The sequence below is a fragment of the Harmonia axyridis genome, chromosome 4 (assembly GCF_914767665.1).
Source record: "Harmonia axyridis chromosome 4, icHarAxyr1.1, whole genome shotgun sequence".
NCBI lineage: Eukaryota > Metazoa > Arthropoda > Insecta > Coleoptera > Coccinellidae > Harmonia > Harmonia axyridis.
Genome location: NC_059504.1, coordinates 30,256,824 through 30,269,813, shown reverse-complemented (window position 1 = coordinate 30,269,813; position 12,990 = coordinate 30,256,824). Strand labels below are relative to the sequence as shown.

The window sequence follows — 12,990 nt, the reverse complement described above, 5'->3', positions numbered from 1 at the left end:
GACAAAGTTACGAAAATGGTCAAAATACAAAAATAACCTCTATATATAAGCATATTGAAGAATCAAAGAAACTGACACAATTATTAGATATTAGAATTACAAACGATACTGTTCCTAAAAATATGTATGCTAGCTAATTCTATTCGTAATGATGTCTAGAGAAATACATTCTGAGCGTTTAGTAGCATAAAAAAAATTTCAAAAGTCATAAAGAAATCAAGATGAAAAAAAGATATTTGGAGTTTTGCCGAAATATGGAAAATTATAAATATTTGAGAAATCCGAAAAAAAAATTCTCAAAGAAAAAATTTCTATTGAAAAACTCCCTATTTCCGAAATTCTATCTACAATTTTTATCGTTTTAATTTAAGGCTGAAAATAGGCAATTATTAATTAAGAAAATTTTCTCGTACTTCCTTCATTAATATAAACTTAAAAAAAAATTTAGTAAACATTTTTCGCTTCGTGAAGCCATTTTTGTAAACACACCTGCTTGAAAATTTCATGTCATAAAAGTTTTAGGAATTGCAATATTTTCCTTTTAATAATTTTTTTTCGTTAACACAAAATGAAAAATTTATGTAATGCAATGTGATGTGAGTTTTTTTTTTTTTCATCATATACCGTTTCTCCATTAATGAATGACATCTTTTAATCCAAAAAAAATCTGCCATTTGTGTAATTAAATTTCAATAATATAAAATTAATAATAATAATAATAATTGGTATTTATTTCAAAGACATGTTACATCATTTTCAAGAAACAGTAACACAAAATGAAACAATAGTCAAAAAAAGTATTCCTAAAAATCATCTAATGAATAAGGCTCTAGGTCTAGTAGGAAGCTCTTTAGTTTTTTCTTGAATAGGTTCAATGTTTGACAGTTCCTTATGTCCACTGGTAAATTATTATAATATTTTATACAAGCATATGTTGGATGTTTTTCGGTGATGCTGAGTTTATGGCGTGGAAAGCTCAAATTCAGTTGTCTGGTCTGATAGCTATGAAAGCTGCTACAAGTACTGTACACACCTATGTTCTTAAAAACATAGATGAGTATTTCATATATGTAGAGCCCGTGAACAGTCATTATTCGATTACGTTTAAATATACCTCTGCAAGATTCGCGGTAATTCATCTTGAAAATACACCTAATGACTCTCTTCTGAACGCGGAAAATTTCAATCAGCTCTGAACTGGATCCATAAAAAATCAATCCGAATTTCATCAAACTCTCAAAATTTGCGAAGTAAAAGACTTTCAGGGATTTTTCGTTTAGATATTTACTCAACGTTTTCAAGCTGTAAGTAATCGAACTCAACTTTTTACTTAGTCTTACTATTTGTTCTGTCCAATTGAGATGCTCATCGATAAATACCCCCAAGAATTTAGTACACTGGTCAGGTTTTAGGTCCTGACTGAGCATGGTAATTTTATCAGGTCTTTGTATTCTTTGTTGGGGGGTTCGAAACAGAACCACTTTAGTCTTTTCAGCGTTCAGAATCAAGTCATTTTCTTCAAACCAGTCTTGAATTTTTTCAAGTAGGACAAACATCTTTTGCAACAACCTGGGGTAGCTCGAGTCAGACACAAGTAGATTCGTATCATCAGCAAATATTGTCATGAAGCAAGATATGGTTTGTGCATCAAATATTCGCTCTATATCGTTGATAAAAATGATAAAGAGAATTGGACCTAAAATACTTCCTTGTGGGACACCTGTGTTGTTTATTTTTATATCTGATTTAATTGTTTTACCTTCTTTTTTAACTGCTGTTCTCTGTTGCCTATCTCTTAAGTATGACTCGAACCACCTCAGCACATTTCCTCTTATTCCAAAACTCTCCAACTTTTCTAACAACTTCTTATGACTAAGACTGTCAAAAGCCTTGGAAAGATCTATAAATATACCCAGCAGGATTTCATTCTTTTCAAACGACTTAATTATGTTTTCTGTGAACTGCAAAATGGCTGTTTCAACGGATCGACCTTTTACATAACCATGCTGATTTTTGCTGAGCATATTAAAGGATGTTAAGAAACTCACCAGCCTATCAGACATGGCCTTCTCAAATAACTTAGAAAATGATGGTAATATACTTATCGGTCTGTAACTCCCGAACAACTGTATTGAAATATTTCATTTTTTATAAACAATTTAAAAGCCTACGGTAATTTTTTCTTAAGTTAATAGATGCCTTCTTTGATGAAGGAACGATCATAATATATTGAATTGAAAAAAATTTACAACATTACATTCAGCTAAGGTAGTCAATTTACTACTTTACCGCCTAATAAAACAAATAACTATTAAAAGTGACTTTTATTTGACAATAACTCTTTTTATCCGATTTGAAATAATGATTAAATATTGAACTTAGATGAGCCGAATATATCTGTAAAAACCCCAAGTGTTCCGATAAACAGAACAAAATACAATCTTTTTTTCTTTTCTGTTACTCTTTTATTATTGCCTTCACTCATTTTTTTACGTGTCAAATGTCAAATAATCATTTTGAATTTCAGTAGAATATCAGAAATGCATTTAGCATTTAGCATTTTATTTGTACATGATACAGTAAATATAAAAATTCATGAACAAATTATTACCATCAAAAAATACATGGCTTGTCAAATGAATGTGAAAACATCATAAAATATAATAATAAATAGTCATACACATATTCAAAATTAAATGACACAAAAATTGGGTACGATGTCACAGTTAACTTAAAAATTCGCTCAATTTGTATATAGTATTTTCTAAAAGTAACTCCTTCACTCTCCTATTAAATACCGATGCACCAAGCTGTTTGAAATGGTTTGGAAGCCTATTATATAGTTTGAGGCATGTATGATTGGAACCTTGTTGGATTTTCTTTATCCTGGCATAAGGAATAGAGAAGTTGTCCTTTTCACGAGTGTTATATCCATGATAGTCAGAATTTCTGATAAATTTGTCCTGTTTGTTGTGAACAAAGTTAACACAGGTAAGTATGAACATTGATGTTATCGTAAGTATTCTTTCCCTCTTAAAAACATCCCTACAGCTTTCAGTGCTCTTCATCCCGAATATGGCTCGAACAGCTTTCTTTTGCTGAATGAGAATTCTCTCAGCTTCTGAACTATGACCCCATATGATTATGCCATACACAGCTAGTCCATGGAAGGATGAATAATAGACCACTTTAGCAACCCCCGAGTGGGAAATTTGTCTTGTTCTTCTGATCATAAATATTGATGTTGATAATTTACTACAGAGATTAGTTATATGGCTTCTCCAGCTCAAGTCCGACTGAAACTCCAAACCCAGATACTTAATAGATGAGGTGTTACTAAGTTTATTGCTAAACATGATCTTCTGTGTTTTTGACGGATTCATCTGCAGGCCATTAGAAGAAAACCAGCTCAGCGCTTCCCTTTCTGTGGTTTTTGTTTTGTCATATAAGTTTTTCCTAGAGTTCGACTTGTTAAAAAATGAGGTATCGTCGGCGAAACTACACGTTTTATCTGACGTTACATGGTCGAAAACATCATTTAAAAACAAAATGAATAAAATCGGACCCATAATTGATCCTTGAGGAACACCTACCTCCACTCTCAGCACAGACGATACCTTCCCATTCCACCTCACGGCCTGATACCTGTCTGACAAATACGACGCGAAAATTTCCAGTGCCTTTCCTCTTACGCCATAGTGCTGTAGTTTTTCCAAATGCTCATCTAGATAAACAAACCGACAACAATAACCTAATAAATCACATGTCTTATATTCCTATACCCACTGTTGTGGTCTCCAAAGGCGCATAAAATGAGAACTTATAAACTTCTCGAATTTTTCATTCTAGAAATCTCAATATGCACTATTTCTGATTTTCTCTGTGAAATCATACACTCAGAGATGATCATATATTTTTTTCTATTATCCGTATTCGATATACGTCCATGACAGTGGTTCATTGTCATTTCTGTGTTCACAATATTTACAGTAATTATCTTATTTAGTGATATATAACTAAACAAATATAACAAATTTTCCTTCTTTTGAAGAAGTTTTTCAAAGAATTTTGCTTACTCATAATAAGATTGTGATATACAAGGTTGTTACATATAATGGATATACCTCCTGGGGGGTATATATCCCCCTTATCCCCCCCTATGATACGTCACTGTATCTAAACTGAACTGAATTTCTAAAGTTTACAAAAACACAAATTTACTCTTTGCTGGGCATCATCGGGAGTTGAGATTTTATTAGGGGCAATAAATACCAAACAGGCGATTCTTGAAGTAGAATGGGTGTGTCAGGTACAAATCTACCTAAAATTTTCGGGAAGCTCCATCTAGCGGAATTGCAGTTTCAGCGCAAAATAGTCTACAACCTTAAAGAGCTCAGTTATCGGGGCTATAAGGACTTCAACACCTTTTTGAAGCATGGCTGGAAAAATACCATCCATGCCTGCTGACTTGAAGGGCTGAAAGCTCTTTATCGCCCATTCAATTCTTTCTGGTGTGAATAGTCTACCAGCTTTCTGAGAATCCCACCTGGTGGGGTTGTATACTTCCCCAGCGGAGGTCCCATCTTCACTGGTAATCTGCCTGGAGCCAGGAAAGTGAGTCTCTAATAGTGTTTCGTCTTACAAATAAGACTTAGATTTTCCGTCAATTTTTACCAGTTACTGACCATTCCGTACGATTCACTATCAATTTTCAAAGTTACCATTGATTTTCTCTCTTACTCAATAGGAGGAAGTGTTTCTTTGCGAAATTGGTGGTTCTTTCATTTCATTTGTACTTGCAAGATAATCTTGGAATTACTCTGTCCTTCACCATCGATTCCGATCCACAAAAAATCCTTGCAACCAGATGGGACGGAACTGATGGAGATAAGGCGGCAGTCAATCTTATTACTACGCGCCGATACGTACATATAATTTTACGAAGAATACGCTACCTGCTGTGATTTAGATTTGTTAAGAAATTTATGAAAATCGAAGATTACCAACTGCTAGTATACATACTAGAAGAACCGAGAGTGCTTCAAAAAAGGATAGGGAGCATCAATAAGGGAGGATACAGTTGTCCCGGATTCCTTTGGTTTTCCAAATTACATTCATTTATCTCCCTTAGCTACCAGGGTTAGTCGAGATATCTTGTGTGTGTACTTTGATTTGATATTTATCAATCATTTTAATACCAACCACAATTTCGGCAATGCCCACATTATTGCATTAAAGACGGAACCAGCTTCTCAAAAAATACAGTCCACTCATAACGAAACATTTATTGGTCCTTAGGGAGCCGGATATAGGTTTCTTTTTTGGTGTAATACTGGGGGTTTTAAACGAATTATTTCCTCCACCGATTTCATTCATTTATTACGTACTTGAGAACCATATTCTCGAGTTCAATCAATTCCGTTGACCATCTGTCAACTTATTTCTAATTCTAAATTCAGTTTCTTGTTACGTTCTAACCTGAATTCACTTTGGTTTATTTACATTCATTATTTCATAGCATTAAGATATTGAATTGTGCAGAATTGGTATATATTATTACGTTCAAGAAAGTTGAATTTGAGTTTGATTACATATTCAAATATAATTCAATTTTCACAATTGGTTAAGGTCGAATTGAAGTAAGTTAAAGAAATTTATAAAATTCGCTCAGTTTTGATATTTTACGAGAGACACGATGCCCGCAGATGATGAAAAAGTTCACGAGCTTTTCGCGAAACAGTCATTTCGAGTGTCAATTCACTGCACCATCAAGCTGAATACGTCAAGGACGAACCATCATTATATTCGGCATTTAAAATAAAATATCGAGGTATAGAAAAATGGAAAAATGCATTTGAAAAACATCATGTTGGCCTACTTTCTATTATATCCGTACAGGAAGGGCCTGAATTGGCGTTGGCTGCTGAAATGGCCATTTATAGAGATTTTTAAGAGAAATGTCAATTTATAGAAACTATGTACTACGAATTATTCGAATTACCTGAAGAAGAACTGTATAATCGGTCAATGAAAAGTACGGATAAATCTTCAAATGTTAAATTACCAAAAATAAATTTACTTACTTTCGAAGGGGACATTGAAAAATTTCCTAGTTTCATTTCAAATTTCAATTCTTTGGTACATGAAAATCACAGCTTATCTAATGTTGAGAAATTCAATTATCTTACGTCTGTTTTGAAAGATCAGCCCTTAAATCTCGTTAAAAATTTGCCGTAGCTAGATGAGAACTACATTATCGCTTATGATTCATTAATATCGAGATATCAAAATAAACGACTACTGGCTACTGCCTATTGGAAGGAAATTGATAATTTTCGTCCTATTGCTAATGATAAATCTTTAAGAACTCTGCTTGACGTATTTCATGATAATTTATCAGCCTTAAAGTTGTTGGGATTTCCGGTAGAAAAATGGGATTTTATACTTGTGCAAATGTTGATTGATCGATTAGATTCATATACGTTGAAAGTCTTTGAGGGAGAGTACGCCTCTTCGGAACTACCGTTATATAATACAGTATGTGACATACTACTCAAACATTGTGTAGTAGTTGAATCTATTTCGTTGAATTCGAAGACAAAAAAACGTCCATCTCATGAACATAAACCCAAAGTTTCTTTTCATAAAACGTCATTTTTATCAAGTGCCAATATTAAATCTTCTACAACAAATGAAACCCGAGATAGATTACATTGCATACATTGAAAAAGCGATCATGTCGTTTTTGAATGTCCTGATTTCTTATCAAAAGATCCTAATAAACGATATGAAATTATAAAAAATTTAAAAGCATGTATTAATTGCCTAGCTGATTCTCATACAACCTCTAACTGTACTTCTACTAAAAAATGTCGTACTTGCAACAAATCTCACCTTTCTTTGCTTCATTTTTCTCAGAAGCCATCTACTTCGTCTGCTATACAAAGCGTACCTTCCACATCTACCGATTATTCACATGAAGTACAGTAATTCAGTAATTGCATTTCGCAACCTGAAGCGTCCATACCACAAGTTTTACTCTCTACTGTTAAAATCAAAATACAAGATGGTTTTGGAAATATTCATGTAGTACGGGGTATTGTAGATTCTGGATCTCAAGTAACTTTCATTTCGAAAGCACTCAATAAAAAACTCAATTTGAAACCTTTCAACGCTTCGATAAACGTCCAAGGTCTGGATCGTATGAGTACAAGAGATAACTTAGCGGTTGAATGTCAAGTTACTTCCATACATAACACGGAACAATTCATAAAAATGATCGTCGATAAAATTTGTCACACCATGCCTACAGTTTCATTACCGCCTGACACTAGAAAACAGTTTTCGAACTTACTACTTGCTGACCCAGAATATTTCGAATCAGGTACAGTCGACTTATTGCTCGGTGCAGATATTTTCCCATACATACTACAAAACGATCGAATCGTAACTTCTCCTGGTGAACCGGTCGCCGTCAATACAATATTAGGTTGGATAATTATGGGAAAAATAAATATGCCGAGATCCAAAAATGTTCATTCCTTCTTAATTTTCTCTTCTAATGAAGAAGACTCAAATCTATCCTATAATTTGCGACGATTTTGGGAGATTGAAGAAGTGCTTTCTGTTTCATGTGAATCTCCTGAAGATGCATTTTGCGAAGAATATTACGCACATACTACAGTCAGAAAATCGGCAGGACGTTATACAGTTTCATTACCGTTCAAGATTACTTGACCAGACTTTGGTGATTCCAGATCTTTAGCATTAAAACGTTTCTTTTCCTTGGAATCCAAAATTATTAAAGATGCGAATCTTTATTCAGTGTATTCTTCTCTTATTCAAGAGTATTTGGAAAGTAAACACTTGGAAGGCATTCCAGAATCAGAACTTATAACTAATACTAGTGTATTCTATTTGCCTCATTCTTATGTCTTACGAAAAGACTCTTGTTCTACTCCTGTCAGGATTGTCTTTGATGGAAGTAGCCGCTATTCAGAAAAGTTGTCAGTAAACGACGCTTTATTTACTGGACCAAAATTACAAAATAATCTAATTTCAATTATACTTCGTTTTCGTTTGTACAAGTATGTTTTCTGTGCGGATATCCGTCAAATGTACAGGATGATTGAAATTTCGGCCGAACACAGGAATTATCTTCGACTTTTCTGGAGATTTTTGCCTAATGAACCATTGCGGGATTGAAGATACTTCCGTTTGGATTGAATTGTAGTCCTTTTTTGGCAATACGTACGCTACAACAGCTGACTAAAGGTTTTCCCGAATTCAGTCTAGCTAGAGAAATAATACTGAACGATACCTACGTTGACGATGTTTCTAGTGGGGATGATACCTTAGAAGGAGCGTGTTTAAAAATTGAACAACTTATCGCGTTGGTGGAAAAAGGGGGATTTGAACTAAGAAAGTGGCAGAGTAATAATAATGACCTCCTGAAAAATATTCCGCCCGCACATGTTTTGGATACTGTACGACCCTTGCAATTGGATTCTAAAGATAATTTTCGTAAAATTTTAGGTTTGAATTGGAGCCCCTTGTCCGATTGCTTTTCATTTTCTACGCTAGATATTCCAACTTCATGCACGAAGAGAAGTATTCTTTCATGTGTAGTTCGTATTTTTGATCCTTTGGGATATTTAACTCCCTGTACAATACGCTTAAAGGTACTAATTCAGTCTCTTTGGTGTCAAGGAAAATCTTGGGATAGTGCACCCGGAGACGAAATTTCTACTATATTCTCTTAGTTCAGACAGGAGATCGGTTTTCTCTCAACATTAAAAATTCCGCGTTATTACGAATCCATTTTGACTCATAAATGCGATATATATATATATTGGGATATTGTGATTCATCTGAATTGGATTATGACGCAGTAGTATACACTATGAAACTCATTTTGAAACTTTTTTCGCGTGTGCCAAATCGAAAGTTGCGCCCCTGAAAAGTCTTCCTATACCTTGTTTGGAGCTCTGCGCTGCTGTTCAGCTTACTAAATTAATTCATTTTGTGAGATCCTCAATTAAAAACCATGTTAAAATTTCTAATACATTTGCGTTTTCTGATTCTACTGTTGCGTTAAACTGGATCAAATCTTCACCACACAAATGGAAGTCTTTTGTATCTAACCGCACTTCTTATATTCAGGATATCATTCCACCTGAACGATGGTTTTATATTCCGTCTGAAAATAATCCGGCGGATATCGGTACTCGTGGAATATCGCCCTGGTTTGATGGTCCAACATCTTCACTTAGTGAAATAGATACTTCCTGCTCGGAAAATGAAAATAAATTTGATAGGGATGACATTTCTGAAGATTTAAAAACGAATGCTCCATCCTGTTTAATTGCTTCTATACCTGAAAATGACTTCATAACTTCACTGCTTTCCAAATTTTCGTCTCTGAGTAAAATTCTAAGAATAATTTGTTATGCAGTTCGATTTCTAGATAATCTAAAATCGAAAACTAGTAGAATTTTCAGTAATGTATCCATCACTTCTTCTGAGATTCATAATGCTTTGTTAATAATTAGTAAGCGAGTTCAACTAACGGAATTCAAAAATGAAATAAAGTTATTATCCTCATCGAGGAAAATTCCAAAAGTTTTAAGAAAACTTAGCCCTTTCATTGATAAAATGGAATTATACGTGTTGGAGGACGCCTGTCTCATTCAAATTTGCATTACGATGGTAAACATCCTATATTGTTACCTAGCAAACATATTTTTACTGACTTACTCATTTCGTACATTCATACTAATTTCCTACATGCTAGTGTGAATGCTACATTGTTTCATTTGATTCAAATGTTCTGGATATACTCTGCCAAAAGAATGATACGTTCAGTAATTTCGAAATGCTACAAATGTTTCAAAACAAATCCCAAACCGTTTGAACCCACGATGGGAAATTTACCCAAATTCCGAGTTGCCGGAATAAAACCCTTCGGAAATTCTGGCGTTGATCTGGCAGGTCCATTGACGATTAAAACTCCTCGACTACGCGGGGCTAAAACTACCAAGTCATATCTTGCCTTATTTATTTGTTGTGCTACTAAAGCCGTACACCTAGTTACTATCAGACCTTACAGCGGAATGTTTTTTGATGGGTTTGCGCCGGTTTATTTCTTGTAGAGGTCGATGTTCAAATATATACTCCGATTGCGATACAAATTTTGTTGCAAGTTCCAAATACTTAAAACAGATCATGAAGTACGCGTCCACGAAAGAAAATATCTCCTGGCATTTTAATCCGCCCTCTGCGCCCCATATGGGTGGTATTTGGGAGGCTAATATCAAAAGTGCGAAATCTCACTTGGTACGAATAATTGGAGATCAAATTCTCACTTACGAAGAATTGAATACATTGATCATCAGAATAGAGGCAATTTTGAATTCATGCCCGCTTTGTCCTATAAGTAGCGATCCTAATTACATAACGGCCCTCACACCAGGGCATTTTTAACATTAGAACCTTTAGTCGCAATGCCTGATCCAGATTACACTGGTGTTAATGTCGATTGCTTAACTAGATGGCAATTAATATTGAGATTACATCGCGATTTCTGGAATAGGTGGAGTCGAGAATATTTACATACTCTCCATCAAAAATCTAAATGGACTACACAAAATGTGAACCCTAAAGAAGGTTCCATAGTTTTGATACAAAATGAACTCTCGTCTCCATTGAAATGGCCATTGGGTCGAATCATTGAATTATATCCTGGAAGGAATGGTGTTGCTCGAGTGACTCTTGTAAAAACTGCGAGTGGTCTATTGAAAAAACCATTAGTAAAACTTTGTCCATTACCTCACCAAATACTATAAAAAAAAATAATAATAAAAAAAAAAAATTGTAAATACTTTTTGTTCAGGAAATTGTTCATTTCCACCGCGTCGGGTATGTTTCGTCTTACAAATAAGACTTAGATTTTTCGTCAATTTTTACCAGTTACTGACCATTCTGTACGATTCACTATAATTTTCAAAGTTACCATTGATTTTTTCTGTCACTCAATAGAAGGAAGTGTTTCTTTGCGAAATTGGTGGTTCTTTCATTTAATTTGTACATGCAAGATAATCTTGGAATTACTCTATCCTTCTTCACTATCGATTCCGATACACAAAAAATCCTTGCAACCAGATGGGACGGAACTGATGGAGATAAGGCGGCAGTCAATCTTATTACTACGCGCCGATACGTACATATAATTTTACGAAAAATACGCTACCTGCTGTGATTTAGATTTGTTAAGAAATTTATGAAAATCGAAGATTACCAACTGCTAGTATACATACTAGAAGAACCGAGAGTGCTTCAAAAAAGGATAGGGAGCATCAATAAGGGAGGATACAGCCGTCCCGGATTCCTTTGGTTCTCCAAATTACATTCATTTATCTCCCTTAGCTACCAGGGTAAGTCGAGATATCGTGTGTGTGTACTTTGATTTGATATTTATTAATCACTTTAATACCAACCACAATTTCGTCAATGCCCACATTATTGCATTAAAGATGGAACCAGCTTCTCAAAAAATACAGTCCACTCATAACGAAACAAATAGAGCTCTTAGGCTCTCTTGAGGATCGTTCGTAAATACCCCACATGGCTTCTTTATTTGGCCAATTGGGTTGGAGTGATCCTTAGATAGTACTTTTTGAAGTCTAGCTGCTGGGGTATTTTATCTATTCCCTCGCAGAAGCTTCTCCAAGACTTTTTTTTGGATTTCCTGACCTCTTTGTTGTAGTTGATCAGGGCCAGTCTGTAGGCATTCCAGCTGCCTTCTCGCTTAGCCTTATTGAAGGCTTTCCAAGCAGTTTTCTTGAGGTTTTCAAGATGATTGTTCCACCAGGGGACGTCTCTGGAGATCGTTTTCTTCCTGAATGGACAACTGTTTTCAAATGCCCCCTTCAGACATGATGTGAAGTGAGCAGAGGCGATCTCCAGATCCTCATTGGAACTGATGTTGTATTTCAGGCCCTTCAGATCAGAACTTAGGAGGGCTATGTAAAGTTCCCAGTCTGTCTTCCTGGGTGTCCTGCACTCAACATCAGCTGAAGCAGTTGCTTCAACGTTGAATTATATTTCCATATGGTCTGACATGGATGGTTCTTCTGAGATCCTCCAGTTCTTGACCATCCCCGCAATAAAAGGCGTCGCCAGTGTAAGGTCAATTACTACCCTTCTGATCGCATTAACGAAGGTTGGATTATTACCCACATTCACTATCTCTATGTTAGTAGAAAATGAAAAATCAAGCAAATCTTCACCTCTATGATTTATATCAGTGATGCCCCAAACTTTGTGGTGTGCGTTCGCATCGCAGCCCAGAATCAGTTGTTTCTTCTCCATGCAGCACCATTCGATGAGGCGTTGTACTTCCTCCGGTAGTGGGCTGATGGCGTTTCCTGGAAAATATCCTGAGGTGATAACCAGCTGCCTCTTGATGCTCTCAGTTCGCACCTCAACCAATGCCGCAGCAAGATCCCTTGTCAGGAACTCTGTAAGTGGAAGACAGGTTAGTCCCCTTCTGAGTATTATTAGGGCTCTTGGAGTTACTGACTTATCACAATATATCGTCTGACATACTTTGTTTGGTAGGCTTCTTACTTGGCCTCCATTGATCCAGGGCACTTGTATCAGCCCTATATCAACATGCCTTCTAGATGTTCTCCAGCATAAGGCACTAGAGGCTGCCTTCGAGTGCTGAAGGTTTATCTGCATGTCAGACATCTGCCCCTTATGAAGTTGGATGTCCGCTAGGCTCTTCGGAAGGAACCGCAGGTTTTACTCCGTCGGACCCCTCCTTATCACGCCTTAGCGGATCAGCCCTCCCCCAGAGCTGGTGGTCGGTTTTGTGGCCTCTTCATTGCCTGGAGGCTTCACCACCTTCTCCTTTACCTCCTTTTTGGGCCTTTTCGGCGCCGGACCAGAGGTTATGAGGCCTGAAGTGCTCCTTTCTCCTAGGCCGTT

At 35.8% G+C, this 12,990-nt stretch overlaps 1 protein-coding gene across 1 annotated transcript; it reads right to left on the bottom strand.

Moving 5' to 3' along the window:
* Positions 1 to 803: 803 nt before the first annotated feature.
* Positions 804 to 12,750, bottom strand: LOC123678662. Its single transcript, XM_045615798.1, has 5 exons — positions 12,234 to 12,750; positions 11,672 to 12,071; positions 4,384 to 4,600; positions 1,341 to 2,126; positions 804 to 1,040 (listed from the first exon to the last, which is right to left on the bottom strand). The coding sequence occupies exons 1-5, from the start codon at positions 12,748 to 12,750 to the stop codon at positions 804 to 806; spliced, it is 2,157 nt and encodes a 718-aa protein (XP_045471754.1).
* Between the last annotated feature and the right edge of the window lie 240 nt (positions 12,751 to 12,990).

Bases quoted from the DNA above. Each gene is read 5' to 3' on its own strand.
- LOC123678662 (XM_045615798.1), bottom strand. From the start codon at position 12,750: ATGTCTGACATGCAGATAAACCTTCAGCACTCGAAGGCAGCCTCTAGT. The intron at 2,127-4,383 runs GTTGTAGACTAT...ATTTCAATACAG, and splicing joins CGATAACTGAGCTCTTTAAG to TTGTTCGGGAGTTACAGACC. The intron at 1,041-1,340 runs GTAAGACTAAGT...TATGTTTTTAAG, and splicing joins TCAATTGGACAGAACAAATA to AACATAGGTGTGTACAGTAC.